Here is a 20,374-nt window from a genome sequence, read left to right on the forward strand (position 1 = left end):
CACAGATATTCCCTGGTCTGGGAAGTAAGATCCCATGTGCTGTGTGGCATGGCCAAAAAAAAAATTAGTAATTAAAAACAATTAAAAATTCAAACGAAGTAAAATTAATCAGCTAAAGAAAAATGAGTTACAGTCATCAGATGTGTAAATGGATGGACACTGAGCCAGAGGGGAACGACACAGACACAGGTGAAGTCAGTCTAAGACACCAATACAGGCACCCACCCCTATGTGGTGTTAATAAGACTCCATACCACGTGGCTTACCTTTTACTTTCTAATTTTTCAAGCTCTTCACGCTGCTGCCGCTCAAATTCAAGTCTAAGAAAACCAAATGAAAAACAAGTTACTTTTCTGAAAGTGCTTTTTTACTCTTTCTTTCTCTCCAAAGCGCATCAGTTTGTCAAGCATGATTTTTAATCATTGTGGATTAGCAAGTTTAAAACGTATTCTCTGCTCTATAACTATGATTAGAAATTAGACATACTTTGGGGTGCTTGAATTCAGGTCAAGAAGGAACATACTTTACTTGAAGGAAAGGAAACAGAAAACACTATATGAAAGTCCATATAGTGGAAGCACTTCCACTGTATGGAAGGAGCAGAGTTAAAGACGACTTCTAAATGAGAAGCATGCTGGCTCCATGCAGTTTAGTCACAGATTAGTACAAAAAAATGAAGAATCTCTACCTTAGACAAATGGGTCCTTTTATAGGGAAAAAACTGTCAGGGAGGTAGAGAAAGAGAGCACAGACATCAATTAAGAAGAGAATTAACTGGGGAAACATCACAAGAAAAGCAGCAAGATACTTAATAGCCAAGTGTCATGCACAAATTGAAACAGCTTTTCATACATATCACATTTCCCAACCACTTCTTCAAGCAAATACTCCAAAGAGTTGGCTGTTAGGTTTTGCACACTTCCCAGGATAATTATAGTGCTAATAATACCTAAGCGCCAATAATAACTGCCCACGAAAGTCAAATTTATACTTTTACTACTTTATAGATGGTTCTACTGTATACAGGAGGATCTTGAGAAACCTACAGTCAGTAATTATTTGATACAGCAGCTCCTGGGGGCTACAGAGATGATGAATAGGTTGACCACAGTGGTAGGAAAATAAAGGGAGCAAGGTCACTGGGCAATTTAAAGCTCATTAAAATACGGATGACAAAAGTTGACTTCTTCTCAAATAACTAGCTTGAATTACTTCCAGGTTGCATTATACTTTTTAAACAGCATGAACTGCAATTGTTAAACTTACACCTTTTCTTGTTGTGGGGGATGGCAGATACAGCCAAAAAGCGACACTATAGAAAAATTCATTGTCAACTGTTGTCCTTGGATAACATGCAAATCCAGGTTGGCAACAGTTACCTTTACAACGAGCTAATGAAATTTCAAACAGATCTGTCACCAGCTGAATTTGGGTTACAACTCAGAGTAAGATGTCTCAGGGGCAGCGGTGGGGGGCTGGGGGGAGCAGAACTGAGTGCTGTGCTGAGCGGTTTACACATTTGCTTACTCTGCCTTCCAGCAAATCCTGAAGACAGCACACAGCATAAACCCATTAACATATCAGGAGCCCAGAGCTCAGAGATGGGAAAGAACTTGTCCAAGATCAGAAGGGTAAGACATGGAGGAACCAGGACTTGAACCCACAACAGCCTGCTTCCAAAACATGGTAATTCATTTATTTTATGAGCAATGCTTCCAGTTACTGATGCATAATAAAAATATTAAATCCTTCATTGAAACTTATCATTTACGTCTATATTTACTTTTCTGTCAAATGAAAATGATCTGTAGATTATAGGTACTGCCATCCATGAGAAGTCAATCATAAATCTATATGAAGAGTGTCTGCCAATTTCCAAGCCTTATCTACATGCCATTACACTAAGTAGAGGCAGGGCTTCATTAAAGCTCACATATGATCATTCTTTTTATATAATGGTGAACAGATCCTTGGGAATGATTCCTAGTATGAGACTTCAGTACAACTTAGCCTTCTTAGAGGCAGAGTCAAAAAAACAAAAAAAAAAAATCACTGGCTAAAACACTTTCAAAACCTGAGGATTTTCCTTGAATTGTCTTTATTCTCAATTTTTATTTTCTGTGAACACTGGCTCAATGCGATCATCAGCAGACAACAGGCTCTCCTCTGACAATGTCACAAAAGGATGGTCATAAGCCAAATGCTGCTCTGAGAGGTTCGAATGAAAACCTGTCACAGGATGTAGGAACTTCCCTGGAGTTTCAGAGGTTAAGAGCCTGTCCTTACAGTGCAGGGGGCATGGGCTTGAGCCCTGGTTGAAGAACGAAGATTGCATGTGCCCTGCGTGTTGAGGCCTGATAGAGGCCATGACTAAAATAGGCTGGAGCAGGCATCCCGGAAACAGCCAAGACACTGCCCAGGCAGGATCAAAGTTAATTACCCCCGACGGGAGGACTCAGCCTGTCAGCATGCTCCCCATAGCCTGGTCTGTGCCAATCGGGACAGGGATAGAAATCTCCTAAGAAAGCCTGTGCGTGCGAAAATCTAGCCAATTAGTAGATGCAAAGAAACCCTGGTAACCAATCCAACCTTGCCAACTCCCTGTCTTTGTCCTAAACCTATCAATACTACTGTAATCCAGGGCTCGGGGCTCTGGCTCTATTCCACTGTGTTGGATGTGGTCAGGGCCCTGGCTCGAGCTAGCAATAAATTCCCTTTTTGCGTTTGCATTGCCGTGGATGTCTTGTTTTCTCAGCTGTGGGGACTTGGACTGCGGGCATAACATTTGGGGGCTCGTCCGGGATCCCCTGACTGAGAAGAACAACACCTTCCAGGCATAAGGGAAGCCTCACTAGGAGGAAGTATATCTGGACGCCGGCATCAGGTTAGGGGGCGAAAGAGTTGCCCGGCCAACATAAGTCTGAGGCCCAGCACTCGAGCTGGAAGGCAGCTGGTTCTGTGAGCCATTCTGTAAAGGAATGGGGGAAAACGTTTCTCCCGATCCTGAGTCTGGTGGGCAGTGGATGCCCTTCGGTAAGGTAACTTTGGGGAACAGGACAACAGCAACCCGGGATAAACCTAGTTCAGTGTTTTTGGCCAATATTTGTTCATCTACTGTCTGTCGCTTGTCTCTGTGTGCTGGCCCCGTGCTTGCTTTTTGTTTGCTTATTGTGGGTGTTGCCGTCATGGGTCAGAGTTATTCTACACCGCTATCCGTAATGACTGACCATTTTTCCGATTTTAAGTCCAAGGCTCAGAATCTATCAATGCTACTAAAGAAGAGCAAGCTAAGAACCCTATGCTCATCTGAACGGCCGACATTTCAGGTCGGCTGGCCACTGGAGGGAACTTTCGGCCCGCTGGTCATCTGCGCTGTTAAAGAAAGAATAATGGCTCCTGACCCTCGGAGCCATCCAGACCAAGCTCCTTACATCCTGGTCTGGGAAAATGTAGTAGAAGACCCTCCAGTTTGACTGAAACCCTTTATTCACAACCCCCCCAGTGCTTCTGTTCCACAGGTCCTGGTAGTGGAGGCCCCCCCAACCCCAGGAAGAAGACCATGAGGCACGGGAGAGGTGGAAGAAACCGATACTCCAGGAATCTTCTCTATATCCTAGTCTGATTGATTTAGACACTGAAATCTCGCCTCCCCCGTATATCCCGCCACCCTTGCTCCCGCAGGTACCTCAGGTGTCGTCCGGAGAACAAAGGGGGAACTCAGAACCCTCGGCTCTGCAGCAGGAGGGGGGGCCAGCCCAGGGAACTCGCGGAAGGACCCGAGGGGGCGGAGACAAGTCTGACTACAGGAGCCGAGAGGCCCCTTCGTCCACGTTCCAGCGCTTCCTGTCCAGGTCAGGCCAGCAAATCCTGACGGGGAACAGAACTACCAATACCGGCCTTTCTCTACTAGCGACTTATGTAACTGGAAAGCTCAAAACCCCTCTTTTTCTGAAAAACCCCAAGGCCTTATTGATCTTTTAGACACTTATCAGGTTTACTCACAATCCTACTTGGGATGATTGTCAGCAGCTGTTACAGGTGCTTTTCACCACGGAGGAACGGGTGCGAATTCTGTCAGAAGCACGGAAACATGTTCCTGGAGCGGATGGGAGACCAACCATGCAGCCCCACCTAGTGGAGGAAGGGTTCCCTTCCATGCGGCCGAACTGGGACTTTGAACGCGCTGGAGGTAGGGAGCGTCTCCAAGTGTACCGTCAGACTCTCATGGCCGGCCTCCGGGCAGCCGCCAGGAAACCCACGAATTTATCCAAAGTAAATCTGATAAGACAAGAGCCAAAGGAGAGCCCGGCAGCCTTCTTAGGGAGATTAATGGAAGCCTTTAGGCAGTATATGCCCATGGACCCCCAGGCTGATGAGTCACGCGCAGCAGTTCTGTTAGCTTTCGTGAATCAGGCAGCTCCAGATATCGGGAGGAAGTTACAGAAGATAGAAGGGCTGGGGGAACTGCCAATACAGGATCTGGTGAGGGCAGCTGAGAAAGTGTTTAATAACAGAGAGACCCCCTGAGGAGAGGGAGGAACGGATTAGACGGGAAGAAAGAGAATATGAGGAACAGATTAGATGGGAGGAAAGGGAATATAGGGCTGAAGAAAACCGGAGAAATCAGAAAGAGCTGGCTCAGATCCTTTTTGCGGGGACGAGAAAGGGGCCCGAAGCCCCGAGAACTAAAGACACCCGGTAGGGAGGAAAGGAAAAACCAGCTAGACCAGCCCTAAAGAGACACCAATGCGCTTACTGCAAAGAGCAGGGACAATGGAAAAATGAGTGCCCCAAAAGAGATCTGAAGAGAAAGACTGTAAGAAAGGTGGAATCTTCCCCAGGGACCCACGTCTTATATGCAGGGGAAGATAGTGATTAGGGGGGTCAGGGCCCGGCCCCCCTCCCCGAGTCCTGGGTAACTATTAATGTTGAGGGGAAACCGGTCTGCTTCATGGTGGATACGGGAGCCCAATACTCAGTTCTCAATCAAAAATTTGGGCCTATGTCCAAAAAGACTAGCTTGGTCCAGGGAGCCACCAGGACAAAGAGATATTACTGGACTACTAAATGAAAAGTGGACTTGGGAGCCCAACGGGTGTCCCACTCATTTCTGGTGATCCCAGAATGTCCGGCCCCTTTATTAGGAAGAGACCTATTCACTTTGACTCTGGGGGGATATCAGTCATAGACGGGCCTGGACAACCAATTCATGTTTTATCCCTGGCACTGAGAGATGAATGCAGACTATATCCACCGAAGCCCCCTGCAGCTGTGGACCCGGCTATGCGACAGTGGGTTCAGAAATACCCTCCGGCCTGGGCAGAGATCGCGGGAGTAGGACTGGCTGAACAAAGGCCTCCCGTTGTTGCTGAATTAAAAGCGAGCGCTACTCCTGTGAGGGTGAAACAGCACCTCATGAGCCAGGAGGCCCGGCAAGGAGTCATGCCACACATCCAGCGCCTCCTAAAGGCAGGAATCCTCAAAAAGTGCCGGTCCCCATGGAATACTCCCCTATTACCTGTGAAAAAGCCCGGGGGAGCAGACTTTAGACCAGTCCAAGATCTTCGTGAAGTCAACAAACAGGTGAGTGACATTCATCCCACTGTCCCTAACCCATATACCCTCCTGAGCAGCTTGTCACCAGACTATGTTTGGTATACAACTTAGACTTGAAAGATGCCTTTTTCAGTTTGCCTCTGGCTCCCCAGAGTCAGGAGATCTTCGCATTTGAATGGACTGACGAGGACAGCCAAACTGTGGGGCAGCTGACCTGGACTCGCCTTCCACAGGGATTCAAAAACTCACCGACGTTGTTCAGTGAGGCTCTGGGCGAAGATCTCTGTGAGTACTGAACCAGCCACCCCGATGTTGTTCTGTTACAGTATGTAGATGACCTCATGCTGGCCGCTACGACTAAGGAGGTATGCCTAAAGGCCACAGGCGATCTCCTCCAGACTGGGAACACTGGGGTACCGGGCAAGTGTGAAGAAGGCCCAAATTGCTAGGCAGGAAGTCATTTATTTGGGATATAAAATAAAACAGGGGCAGAGATGGTTGACTCAGGCTATGAAAGAGACTATTCTACGGATCCCCGAGCCAACGACTCCCCGGCAGGTGAGGGAGTTTTTAGGGACGGTTGGGTACTGCAGGCTATGGATTATGGGGTTTGCTAAAAAGGCCCGACCTCTATATGAAGGAAGCAGAGAAAATAGAGACTGGACTTGGACTGAGCCAATGAGGCGGGCATTTCAGGAACTTCGACAGGCGTCACTGGAAGCCCCAGCCCTTGCTCTTCTGGACCCAGCTAAGCCATTTCAACTGTTTGTGGATGAAAAGCAGGGAGTAGGAAAGGGAGTCCTGATGCAGCAATGGGGACCATGGAGACGGCCTGTGGCTTATCTCTCTAAACGACTGGACCCAGTAGCTGCAGGATGGCCACCCTGTCTCCGTATCATTGCGGCTACTGCTCTCCTTGTCCATGATGCTGACAAGCTGACTTATGGACAGAGCCTCCTGGTCTATACTCCTCATGCCATAGAGGGGATCCTCAAACAGCCACCGGGTAAGTGGATTTCTAACGCTCGCTTAACCCACTACCAGGCCCTGCTGCTGGATGCTTCCCGAATATCCTTTCAAACACCTTGTTTTCTGAACCCTGCCACTCTGCTGCCCATCCCGGAGGAGGACGGGCCCCTCCATGACTGTGTTGAAGTGTTAGCTGAGGTAACCGCCATACGAAGAGACCTCAGCGACATACCATTAAAGGACAGTGAGCTGGTATGGTTCACGGACGGGAGCAGTTATATAAAGGATGGACAGAGAAAAGCGGGGGCAGCCATAGCAGACAACACTGGAAGGATCATCTGGGCTGAGGCCTTGCCCCCTGGAACATCCGCCCAAAAAGCAGAACTGATAGCTGTGATACAAGCACTAGAGAGGGCAAAAGGAAAAAGAGTCACTATTTACACTGAGAGCCGATATGCATTCGGCACTGTGCACGTTCAAGGCCCCATATATAAAGAGCAGGGGCTCTTGACGGCGGAGGGAAAAGAGGTTAAAAACGTGCCTGAGATTCGCAGACCCTTGGCAGCAGTCCACTTGCCCCAGGCAGTGTCCATAGTGCATGTCCCGGGACACCAGAAAGGAGAGGGTGTCAGGGCCCGAGGCAACCGTGCTGCCGATGCAGCAGCCTGTGAGGCAGCTGCTGGAGACCACGAAGCCCATATACTGACTGTGGGATTGCCACCGCCGGGGATGGGAACACTTCCCCCAAGCCCCATATACCCCCACTCTGATTTGAGCTGGGTGCAAGATAATACCACCCATCCTGCTGGCAAAAACGGATGGTATCGGGACCAAGATGACAACCTGTTGCTTCCTGCCGATCTGGGCAGGCATCTCTGTATCCATTTACATCAAACCACCCATTTGGGAGAAAAAAAGACTTTGACACTCCTACAAACGGCACAGCTATGGTTTCCCCAACAGAAGAAAACCATCCAGGATATAGTCCGCACCTGCAAGGCCTGTCAGATGATGAGACCGGGAAAAGGACAGTGCGCAGGTGTAAGATATCGGGGGGAAAGGCCAGGACATCATTGGGAGATAGATTTCACTGAGGTAAGACCAGGCAAGTATGGGTATTGTTACCTGCTAGTTTTGGTTGATACGTTTTCCAGGTGGGTAGAAGCTTACCCCACTAAAAAGGAGACAGCAGTAGTGGTAGATAAGAAACTCCTAGAAGAGATTATACCTAGGTTTGGGCTGCCGGTATCTATCGGCTCTGACAATGGACCTGCATTTGTGAGTAAAATTGTGCAGGGACTGGCCTCAGCCCTAGGGACCAAATGGAAGTTACATAGCGAGTACAGTCCCCAGAGCTCAGGACAGGTAGAAAGAGTGAATCGGACCCTAAAAGAAACTTTAACAAAACTGGCAATTGAGACTGGCGGGGACTGGGTGACCCTCCTTCCCTTCACGCTTTTTCGGGCACACAATACCCCCTTATAAACTAGGTCTGACTCCCTTTGAAATTGTATATGGAAGTCCACCCCTCATTTGTCCAGTGTCTGAAGGAAAGAGTAAACCACCTTTCATTACATGCCTTCCAACGGGAGATGCTAGCAAGGTGCATAAACATACCTGGTCACTGATACGGAAAATTTATGAGAGCCAGAATGAAGGGACGATCCCGTCCCATGATATAGGACCGGGGGATTGGGTTTGGGTCAAGAGACATCAGTCAAAGACCTTGGAACCAAGATGGAAGGGCCCTATGTTGTTCTCCTTACCACCCCTACTGCCCTCAAGGTGGACGGAATTGGACCCTGGATACACTGCAGCCACGCATGGCGGGCCACCCCCAAAGAACAAGAGAGGGCCCAAAGAGAATGGAAGCCGATACTGCATCCCTCCAATCCCTTAAAATTGAAACTCGCCCAGCAGCAGGTCTCGGACAGATCAACCTGACTCTTCTGATAATAGCCACCTTCCTGGACCCCAGGACCGTCAGCGCTAACCCTCATCAACCACTGAACCTGACTTGGATGATTCTGAGCGCAACTATGGGAGAAGTAATTAACTCCACCTCGGCCATTCATCCCCAAAACACCTGGTGGCCAGACCTGGAGTTCGACCTCTGTCTTTTGGCCACAGGATCATGGGACATCGGCAACTGGGAGGTAAAGACGCCCGGCAAGCCTGAATGTGGGGCTGGCATTATTAGGTGTAATACTCGACCCCCCACTAACTCAGGGCCTGGGTACAGCCACTTCATCCAATGGGCAAACTTGCGGAAAACACCCTTCTATGTGTGCCCCGGAGGAAGACGGGACCGGGCGACCGTCAATAACTGTGGGGGGGCTAATGAGTTTTATTGCGCCAATTAGGGATGCGAGTCAATGGGGACAGTCCATTGGGAGCCCCCATTCGTGGGGACTTGATTACCTTGGGTTGCATTCCACGGCCCACTGGGCTAACTGGGGGGACATAGAAGGGGGTCCCTCATAACTGGGCCTTGTATGAATTTTCTTTGCAACCTGGTAAGGCTCAAATTCTCAACTCAAGGGAAGAGGTTCCCTGGTTGGGAAGCCAGACAATCCTGGGGCCTTCGGTTTTATCAGTCAGGATATAACAGTGGGTTGCTGTTCACCGTCAGGTTAAAAGTAGGACCCATACAGATCGGTCCAACTCGGGGCATAGGGCCCAATTCAGTCTTAGTGCCACGAGAGGCTACCCATGCTCCCATTCGGCCTGCACACCCCCCCCGCCTGAGCACCCACCCAAACGCCTTCCGGGCCCTACGTTACTAATACAAGCAACTCTCCTCCAGTTAGCCGTGCGGGACCTAGCATTAAAGACGAGCAAGACCCATTATTTAATATGATAATCAACTCCTATCAGGTTCTAAATTCCACACGCCCAGATCTGACTAGCAGTTGCTGGTTATGTTATGACATCAAACCCCCTTATGAAGGTATAGCTGTCCCAGGAAGTTACAGTCCAACCCAAAACCACACAGCTTGCTGATGGCAGCAGAGAGGAAATGCCAGATTAACCCTCCAACAAGTAACCAGGTGGGGCCTTTGCATAGGAAATGTCCCCCAAACCTACCAACATCTCTGCAAATCTATAAATTCTACAGTGACAAACAGGTACCTGGTGCCTCCCCAGGACAATTCGTGGGCCTGCTCCACAGGCTTAGCCCCTTGTGTTCACAGGCGGGTGTTAAATAATTCCAAAGATTTCTGTGTATTGGTACTATTAGTCCCCCGATTGTTCTATCACTCCAATAATGAAATCCTCCCGAAACTAGAGGCTTCACACCGGTCTAAGAGAGAGCCAGTCTCAGCCTTAACCCTCACAGTCCTACTGGGGTTAGGGGCAGCCGGGGCCGGAACTGGGATATCCTCTTTAATAATGCAGAATCAACACTATTCTAGCCTAAGAGCAGCCATTGATCTTGGTATCGAAAGATTAGAAAGCTCAATCAGCCACCTTGAGAAGTCCCTTACTTCACTATCAGAAGTGGTTCTGCAGAACAGGAGGGGCCTAGATTTGATCTTCCTGCAAGGAGGCGGATTATGTGCGGCCTTAGAAGAATGTTGCTTCTATGCAGACCACACTGGGGTGGTGAGAGAGTCTATGGCAAAAGTGAGAGAAGGATTAGCACTGCCCAAGAGAGAGCGAGAAGGCCAGCAGGGATGGTTCGAGTCCTGGTTCCATCAATCTCCTTGGCTAACACCACCAATTTCTACCTTGCTCGGACCGCTCATTATACTCCTACTCATTCTTAACTTCAGCCCATGTATTTTAAACAGATTAATAACCTTTGTAAGAGAACGTGTCAGTACAGTTCAGGTAATGGTATTAAGACAACAATACCAGGCAGTGAATGGAGAGGAGGATTCCTCTCCATGATCAAAGGACAAGGGGGGAATGTTGAGGCCTGATAGAGGCCATGACTAAAATAGGCTGGAGGAAGCATCCCGGAAACAGCCGAGACACTGCCCAGGCGGGATCAAAATTAATTACCCCCGACGGGAGGACTCAGCCTGTCAGCATGCTCCCCGTAGCCTGGTCTGTGCCAATCGGGACGGGGATAGAAATCTCCTAAGAAAGCCCATGCGCACGAAAATCTAGCCAATTAGTAGATGCAAAGAAACCCTTATAACCAATCCAACCTTGCTAACTCCCTGTCTTTGTCCTAAACCTATCAATACTACTGTAATCCAGGGCTCGGGGCTCTGGCTCTATTCCACTGTGTTGGATGTGGTCAGGGCCCTGGCTCGAGCTAGCAATAAATTCCCTTATTGCGTTTGCATTGCCGTGGATGTCTTGTTTTCTCAGCTGTGGGGACTTGGACTGCAGGCATAACACTGCGGTGTGGAAAAAACAACAACACACAACAACAAACCCCTCTCGCAGGACAGTTCACAACTTGCAGGTGCTGAGCGTGCTGTTCCCTCGAACCTCTGCAGGCCTCATCCTCACTTGATAAACCAGGAAACTGAGGCCTGGAGCACCCACGTAGCAGAGGGAGGCCCTGAACCAACTTGGTACTAAAATCTGTGCCGACCTCTGCAACTGTTGGTAACTGCGGGTCTCCAAGGGTTGTAACATGTGAGATTTGGCATCTTCTTCTTCAGGCTGACACTCAGCACCTACGTGTTTCACTGAGCCCAGTGCCAGGTGCTGCGCAAGGCACAGGGGATACAGTGTCTCAGAAGGGAGCTGTGGCCCCTGCCCTCACGGGGCTTCCAGTCTGTAAGGGACAATGGGGTAAAAACAGGAAGTGCTCCCAGTGAGTCACGCGCCAGAGTGAGGAAGGACAGGGTTACATATAACAAACAGAGCAGGTGCAGATCTCAGAATTTAGCAGGATGAGAATCAAGGCAAGACTCTCATGGGAACTTCCACCTAGGCTATGACAGTCTTCCTCGAGATGATGAAGAAACAGGAAAAGCTTCATAAAGCCATGCCTTGGCTTCCTGGGTGGGGCTGGGGTGGCGTGGGGGGCACATGGAAGGAGGCAAGATCCAAAGTTCAATGGGAGTACAGAAACTACAGGGTGCAGGGCCTAAGAAGTTATATTGAGGACTCTGAATTTGACCCTAAAGATGGTGGCAGAGAAGTATCTTGGAACAGGGTTGTTGGAAAGTCCACAGACGACAGGTGAGAGGAGAAGCCAAGAAACAGATCAGGAGGCCAGTGCATCATGGATACAAGAGATAACAGAGGCAGGACCCAACATAACTGGGATAAAGAAGGGCTGATATCTTCTGATACGCAGTCGTCAAGGTGACAGAACCCGGCAGTGGGCTGCATTGTGCCGGAAGCTGTGATGGGAAAGAAAGAATCAAAGACGGTTCCTGGCAGGGTCACACAGTGGGTGGGGAGGCACAGCATTACAGCCAAGAGGTTGCACTCAAAGGTCAGTTGGTCTGAATACAAAGGCTGGTGGTCCTGAGGCTAAGCATGAGTTATTTAACCTTGGATGTTTAATTTTCACAGACTTAGAAGAAAATAACAGGCGTCCCCTCAAAGGAGACAAACACCCATCCCATCAAACAAGACAGTTCATATGAAATATCTGCAGCGTGCCTGTGCATAGTAGGTGCGCAAGTCTGCCTCTCGTCTGTGACCTGAGACAAGGAGAAGCCCAGCGGGGAAGGGGAGAAGCAGCGGGGCGGCCGTGGCTGTGCTCACAGCGGTGCAGGTGGGGGCTGCTCAGCGTCCACAGAAGAGTCAGGCCACACCCTGTCTCTCACCACGGCCCCGTGAGCTAGGTGCCATCTTTCCCCCGCTTCACACGCGAGAAGTGAATCAACCGACTCCAGAGGCCACCGTTTGTCTCTATTCTGCCTTCAAGAAAGGAAGCTCAGTTTTACATGTATTGAATCTAGTGGTTCCAGGGTCAACCAAACTGAGCTGTCCAGCAAGCAGGGGGAATACAGAGATCTGATACTTGGAGCCTTCTCAAGGACAGAGACACAGACCTGAGATTCACCAGCATCCAGGCGGGAAGGGAGCAGAGATGGACGGGGTTACCCAGGACACAGGTGTGGAATGAGACAGTACCCATGAACCATCTGCAGAGCGCCTGTACACAGGAGGGGCACAAATCTGCTTCCCGTATGTGATCCCCAGAGACAAGAAGGAGCCCAGTGGTGGCCACCACAGACACGGCAGCGACCGGCGGCAAAGGAGGGGCCCTTCCAGGCTGAAGATGAGCGGTCAAAGACAGAGAGAAGACCCCTCGATAAATAACGATTTCCATTTCCTTGAAATTAAGAGTTAAATAGATAAAGATGCTCAGTCTTAAACTTCTAAATAGTCTGTGGAGAGAGTTATAATTACAAAGTCAGGAACTGTATTTTAAATATGAGGTGATATCAGCTGTTGCTGGTACTGTTTGGCTTCTATTAAATATTACATATTTACTCATCATACTTTAAAAATGCACCTTTTCCCATAATCAATGATAATTATTTCAAAGAGCAAAACCTCAACAGACTGTAAAATATAAATGTGTGTTAATATCAAGGAAAGAGTATCTACTGTAATTGTACTTTAATATGGCTTCATTTTAAATAAGTATAATTCACTAACTTGCTTTACTGGAATTATCTTGGCCCCAAATGCTAATTTCCTAAATGTTATAATTAAAAGGAAAATCACAAAAGGATATAATTTTTGCAGCTGTTTTTAGTGTTTTTCAATGACAGTTGGAAGTACACACACAGTGTTAGGGCCAGCATACAATCCATCTGATGAGACATGACCTCTTTTGTGCATTAAAAGACATCTAGCATTTGGAGACATCACTGCACATCTTGCGAATTATATCCCTGTTATTACCGACAATGAAAACACAAGGGGGTGGGAATTTCTCCATTCATACCATTACACTGAAAGTGAGACTGTGATTATCAAGAGAGAAAAAGGAAAAAAAGAAAATTTTTAATGCTTTAAAATCAGTGGCCATGAGTTTGATACCTCTCATTTCACTTTCTGAAAGGAGAAAAGTGGCCACTGGGGCCCAGTCAACACTTGAGTGGCAGTTGCAGGGGGAAGTGGGGGGACATGGATGCTGAGCTCAGACCAGAAGGGAGCACTCACCCCACGAGGGAGACGAGCCGAAGGGGAGGCAGCCCCTCGTACAGGAGGTACGAGAACAGGCAAGGGAAAAGTTCTTGGTCAGTGGGGAGGCCAGGCTTTTTCCTATGTGACTTGCAGGTTATCATCAAATCCAGGCATGACCTCACGGGTGGTCAGTCCGTGAAGGTGCCCAGGGCCCTGCACTCATGTGATGCTCTGCTATCATCATCCTGAAATTCTTAATAATACATTTCATTATGCACTGAGCACTGCAAATTATGCAGCTGGTTCTGATCAAGCATGTGTCATTTTTGAAAGAATCTCTGTCTGCTCTGTTGCCGGGATGTTTGGACCCAGTCCAGAGGTAAGGGATAAATGGAAAGGTGCTGGAAAGAACCAGTGCAGAAGGTTCCCTTCTCCCACATCCTTACAAGGGACTAGATTTTGACCACAACCACAATGGGTCCTATAGTGGTTCAGCCCAGAACGGCCAATCTTCTCACTACCCTTCCACCCTCGGGAACTCCCTTCCAGCCAGTCTCAAATCACCACAAAAGAGAAAGTGAAGCTGCTCAGTCATGTTCGACTCTGTGACCCCATGGACTATAGCCTACCAGTTCTACTGTCCATGGGATTTTCCCAGCAAGAAAATCACCACAGAGAAAGCAAATCCCACGGAGATTAGGGGATCTGAAGACTAGGGTTTGGATTTGGGTGTGAGAGTTTGCGCAGGTCCCATCCAACTATTTCCCTGACCTTGAGAACCCTGTCATTCAAGATGTTCTTTGAAGGCTGAGCAGAAACCAGATGCTACCCCAAGGGAGGCAAAGGGAAACTCTTGAAAGAAGAACTTGGCCCTTCTTCCAGACTACACTCTGCCTAGAGAGGCCCTGCTGTCCTTCCTACGAGCTTGTCGAGACAACTGAAACTGCCACATCAATCACTGCTAGAGTCCCCCTTTCCCCCTTCAAATTATGCTATCCTATAGCACAGAGTTCTATTCATACAGCTGTAATTCCAAGAGCTTACATCAACTGCACAATGCAATTTGATCTAGGAAGGTGTGAAATTAAACCCCTTTAAGGCAGATGTCGAAGATTATAGTAAAAGTATCCCCAGGACTCTGGGAGTGGTTTTCTAATGAACTTTCAAATCCTTGGTCTACAAAGTACTAGTAAAGATTTCCCAGAAGCCAGTCTTAAGCCTTCTGTATTGCAAATGGTAAGTGCTCAAAGAAATGAAGATTGCTTTAAAAAAATAGTAAAATTTGATACCATCAGCATTTTAAGTTGAGTTTCTTCACAGCTTATTTCTCATAATAGTGTCATAACCTGCTCTAATAGACAGCCAGAACCACATGTTAAACCCAGGAGGCCTACCTGATCAAACCTAAGACCACAGGTAATTAGAACAAAATGGGACTCAAGAGACCAAGCCATCAACCTGGCACACACCCCTGCATCCAGCTCCTGTCCTCCAGACACTGTACGGACCAGGAGACCCAGGCTCAGGGAGACGCCCAAGGCGACCTCCTCTTCACAGAAGCCGAGAAAAGTCCACCACTTCCTACTCCTCCTCCATCCCTGCCTCAACTCTAGAATTCTGTCTCCCCTACTCAACCGAAACACAGCAGCCTGCACCCCAGACATAGCCTCCCAGAGTTAAAGGCGGCCCACAGCTCCAAGAGGGACCTCTCCCCGTCAGACACGCCAGAACAGTGCGCCACAAGGCACGTCCCCGCCTTCGTTCAGCCATGCTGGTCACACACCCAACAAGCCTTTAACAAGCCCCTACTATGTGCAAGGTAGCGTCTTAGACGTACAGAACAGATGAACTGCCTTCAGGTCTTCAGAGTGAACCGTAAGGGAAATGAAATATGTGTGCATATCGATCACACGGAATGTGAGGAGCCCAAAGAGAAAGTCTCATTTTTAACAGGAGTTGGGGTGGAGGGAGGACGGTTACAGCTGCAGCGATCGGAGGAGGCTGCACCGTCGATCTGAGCGGGGCCTTCACAAATGGACAGAAGGACGATGGCCACGATGTGGGGAGCGGGGAAATGAGGTGGAAGAAAAACAGCAGGAGGGAGACAAAAGAAACAAGCAAGGCTCTGAGCACGAAGCCGAGGGGCCAGTGGTTCACGCACCATTAGCTCGCTTGATCAGCACGCTATCTGTGTCCCAGGCCCTGAGACTCTGCAGAAGGAACCAAGTCCCTGCCATCTTAAGCCTTCCATTCTTGGGGGGAAGGAGGAGGGTGAGTGAAAGTGTTAGTGGCTCATGGGCTACAGCCCTCCAGGCTTCTCTGTCCATGGAACTCGCCAGGCAAGAAAACTGGAGTGGGTTGCCATGCCCTCTTCCAGGGGAATCTTCCTGACCCGGGGATCGAACCCAGGCCTCCTGCATTGCAGGCAGATTCTTTACCACCTGAGCCACCAGGGAAGCCTCTGGGGCGGGGGGAGGTGGGTAGCTAACCAACAGTGAGACTTTCGTGTAGTAAACGCGTGAAAAAGACTGAAGTCAGGAAAGGGTGGGGGAGAGCTAAGGGAAGAGCGTGGCCACGAGGATGCAGCTGGTGCCACACGTGGGGGAAGCCAGGCCAAAGACCGGAGCACACAACAAGACTAGCGTGGTGAAAGCTGACGGAACCAGGGAGCAGAGACAGAGCGAGAGCAGCTGCGGCCCAAAGGGGGCCGGGGCCCAGACCCCCCGGGGCCGTGCAGATCTAGAGGACGGACGGAGCTTGTCCACCTGGAGGACAGAGACCACCTGAGCCGACTCGGTAACCTGAGGGCCTTCCGCAAGGCACAGAGTAGGTATTCAGCTCTCAGAGCCTGACGCTCGTTACAGAGAGTGACAGAACGCTTGGGCGAGGAGCAGACATCAGCCAGGGCAGAGCTCTCTGTGCCCTAAGAAATGACACCCTGCAGTGCTTCCAAACTCAAGGCGAAAATGATTAACTGCAGCAAACGCAGAAAATACAGGGGAGGAAAATACAGCAAGGCCCTTCACCATGATCACAACGTCTCGGTAAATGGCCTTCAATGCCACAGGTGAACACACACACACGAGAAACCCTTTCCTCTTCATCCATATCTTGGACAGACTCCCAAATCATGAACACATGATTACGACATGTGACAACATTACGACATTAAACGACAACACCGTTTAATATCATGCAACCTTAGAACACAGATGCCCCATGATTTCCGGGAGCAATCTCTAGGCTGGAAATGTACATGGTAGATCAGTCTGATTAAAGAGTTCGGTGGGATCCACATGGGGTAACCAAGGGAAAGGTTCATTTATGAAAAGAAAAGCTGTGCATATCTGTGGGTACAGAGAAAGACAGGGCAGAGGAGGGGGTCTGAACATTCGAAAAAGACCTGAAATGCACCACAGCTCCTCTGCCCTGACAAGACACCCCTGAGGTGAAGAGCTCCGGTCTGCTTGGCACACCCGTGCTCCTTTCACAGAGTGCTAAGGGACACGATGCTCACGTGCTCAACCAGGCAGGGCTTGAAACTCACGGACTGAGGGAGGTCTTGGCAGCACCTGTGATCTCAGGGTTTTCCTGTCCACCCCAGCCTGCCCCTGCCATCGCCTCTTCTAGGTCTCAAGCTTCCCATTCCTTATTTCTCTCTGACATCTCTCTCCGTCCCTCTGCTTGCTACTGTAATGTAAGCAGAAGGCACTGTCAAATCCAGGGCGTGTGGATTTAGCTGATAAAATAGTAAAGCAGGGGACTTCCCTGCTGGCCCAGTGGTTAGGACGCCACACTTTCAGTGTTGGGGTGCAAGCTGGATCCCTGGTCAGAGAACTAAGATCCTGCATGCCACATGGCAAGGCCAAAAAAGAAAGAAAAAAAATAGAATAGTAAAGCAGGAAAGATTTACACAAGCTCATTAACTGCACTGCAATAAAAAATTCGAGCTTCCTCAGTGGCTCAGTAGTTAAAAATCTGTCTGCAATGCAGGAGACTCAGCTTTGATCCCTGGGTCAGGAAGATCCCCTGGAGGAGGACATGGCAACCCACTCCTGTATTCTTGCCTGGAGAAGCCCAAGGACAGAGGAGCCTGGGGGGCTACAGTCCATGGGGTTGCGAAGAGTTGAATGTTACTGAAGTGACTGAACACAACCAATAATTTATGGGGGCAAAATGAAGAAACAGTCCCAAAAGTCATCAGTGATGAAGCAATAGTTACATGGTGATATAAACATGGAAGGAAGACAAGTCTTCAGTGGCCTGGGCACAAACTTCCAGGAAAACGGTAAAAGGAAAAGCCAAACATGGAGCTGTATATCAAGTGTGAGCTCAATGTTGTTTTTTAAAAATACTCTTTATAATGCATGATTACAGTACCCAGTGTACAATTAAATATATAGAGTATAAAATATAAGTAAATATTATAAATATAAACCAGTCATTATTTCCTTGTGGAAGGATTGTGAATACTTGTGATTACTTTCTTCATTTCTGAATGTGTTATTTTTTGTAATAAGCATTTCAATTCATAATGAGACAAACTACCTGTTTCAAACATTTTTCTTAATCTACCCTGATTATAGCAACCGTCTTACGTCCTTTTTGCTCCTACACATTTCTAGTTCATTTCCATTCATCTCCAGCAATGATGATGACTAACCTCAGAAGATCATAAAATCTGGGGGCTGCTGATGGTGACTAAATATCTGAGGTCACTGATGTGGGACACGGCTTTTCAAGGTTAGTGTCATGATTCGGGAGAAAGAAGGGGGCGGAGGGTCCTCCTTCGGGCACAACAATTCACACACACACACACACACACACACAATCAACAATTACTTCTCAGAACACTTACTTAGAAGCAGGAGTGCGTTATTAAGAAAAATCAAAGCTTTTCATTAAACATACTAAAAGCATTTTACTAAATACACAGATCAAGAGCCAGCAAAGAGCTGCTCCGAGAGACACAGTCTTACCATCTATTTTAAGCGCCACCACAGGACCTCCCTGGCAGTCCAGCAGCTCAGGGTCTATGTGTCAGTGCAGCGGAGACAGGCTCCACCCCTGCTCTGGGAAGATTCCACATTAACGTGCAGCAGCTGAGTCTGTGCTCACAAACACTGAGCCCTCCCTCCAGACCCGGTAAGGCTCAACTCCTGGGCGTGCACCCCCTAAGCCCATGCTCCAAAACAAGAGAAGCGAGTCTAAGGAGAAGACTCTGCACCGCAACTACAGAGGAGCCCCCACTCACCACAGCTAGAGAGAGCCTGCGTGCAGCAACAAAGATCCAGAGCAACCAGAAAGTAATCAATTAAAAAAAAAAACTCACCCCAGTTGTGAACTTGTTCTTTATCTCTGACAGCAATGAAGACCCAGCACAGGCAAAATGATGAAAAATAAATAAATAAATAGAAGAAAATGCTCTGAGTGAAGAGCCAGGGAAATGAAATCTGGGTTGGGGTTGGCAGGGCCTCCCTGAGGAAGTGACATCTAAGTGACTGGGATCTTATCCTACTGCACAGGACAGGGAACTCTGCTCAACATTACACAGCAGCCGGGCTGGGAGGAAGACTTTGGGGCAGAATGTGTGGCTGAGTCCCTTCACTGTGCACCTGAAACTATCACGTGGCTAATCGGCTACATTCCAATATAAAATTAAAAGTATAAAAACACAAATAAACCGAGATCTTAGAGACGATGTGGGCTTTAGCACGTGAAGAGCAAATGGCCATGGGGACGAGTGGGCCAAGAAGAGGAAACGGCACGTTTCCAGCAAAGGCCTGGGAGCAACAACAGACACGTATGTACATCAGGAACCCATGACTGAATCGGCAGCAAGCTCTAATCAGATGAGTCGACCAGTTAGAGACAGCCTGTGGCAGATAATCAAATTAGTACAAGATGCTGCTTCGGAGGAGAATCACGCTGCTCTGTAGGACGAAGAGGAATCCACTACCTTCCACCCTTGCTTGTAACTGCCATCCATCACTGCACAGGGCAAGTCCCTTCCGCAGCTACCACGTAATTCAGCTTTAGATCATACAAGTACATCAATACAACAAGGGAAACAGAAATGCCGCCACTGCGCAGACAACGCGAGGCTAAAGGGACGGAATGAAGACAGATGGCGCCCGGAACTCTACAGCTCATGGAAAACAAAGGCGCTCACCATCTAAAGTGGCTCGCAGTGGAGTTACATTCAAGGACAAGAAAGAAAAAGGCTAAGTCAGCACAGACAGACCTCACTTGACCACACTTCCACAGATACTGTCTTTTTTTTCCTTAAGCAAACTGATGGTTTGCAGCAACCTTACATCGAACAAGTCAACCAGTGCTATCTTCCCAGCAGCGTTTGCTCACTTCAGGCCTGCGTCACACTTTAGTAATACGTTCCATACTGAAAACTTTCTCATTATGGTATTTGTGGTGGTGATCTGATCAGTGATCTTTTATGTTACTGTTGCAAAGACATTCTGACTCACTGAAGGCTCAGATGATGGTTAGCATTTTTTAGCAATAAACTTTTAAAATTAAAGTACGTATATTTTTTAGACAGCTCGCCAGGTTCCTCTGTCCATGGGCCTCTCCAAGAAAGAATACTGGGTTGCCACGCCCTTCTCCAGGGGATCTTTCCAACCGAGAGATTGAACCTGTGTCTCTTACATCCCCTGCACTGGCAGGCAGGTTCTTTACTGCTAAATAAAATGAAGTAACACAGTATAAGCATACTTTTTAAAAGGATGGGGAAACCAATCACTTGGTACAACTCTCTATAAGGCAATATTTG

The 20,374-nt window shown here is 48.4% G+C and overlaps 1 protein-coding gene across 7 annotated transcripts in view; it reads right to left on the reverse strand.

The window, feature by feature from the left end:
* Positions 1-20,374, reverse strand: part of KIF16B (kinesin family member 16B) — a 302,672-nt gene that overhangs the window by 100,179 nt on the left and 182,119 nt on the right. For 4 of the 7 annotated variants that reach the window (XR_011248056.1, XM_069547099.1, XM_069547097.1 and 1 more), the window contains exons 18-19: positions 689-721; positions 267-320 (exon numbers count right to left, since the gene is read on the reverse strand). Coding sequence is in view for 6 of the 7 variants with exons in the window: in XM_069547099.1 (XP_069403200.1) it covers positions 267-320; positions 689-721 (87 nt within the window). In the remaining variant the exon portion in view is untranslated. The remainder of the gene's footprint in view (positions 1-266; positions 321-688; positions 722-20,374) is intronic. The other 3 variants (XM_069547100.1, XM_069547098.1, XM_069547103.1) reach the window with 1 other exon arrangement.

Source organism: Ovis canadensis, chromosome 13, assembly GCF_042477335.2.
Source record: "Ovis canadensis isolate MfBH-ARS-UI-01 breed Bighorn chromosome 13, ARS-UI_OviCan_v2, whole genome shotgun sequence".
NCBI classification, from domain to species: domain Eukaryota; kingdom Metazoa; phylum Chordata; class Mammalia; order Artiodactyla; family Bovidae; genus Ovis; species Ovis canadensis.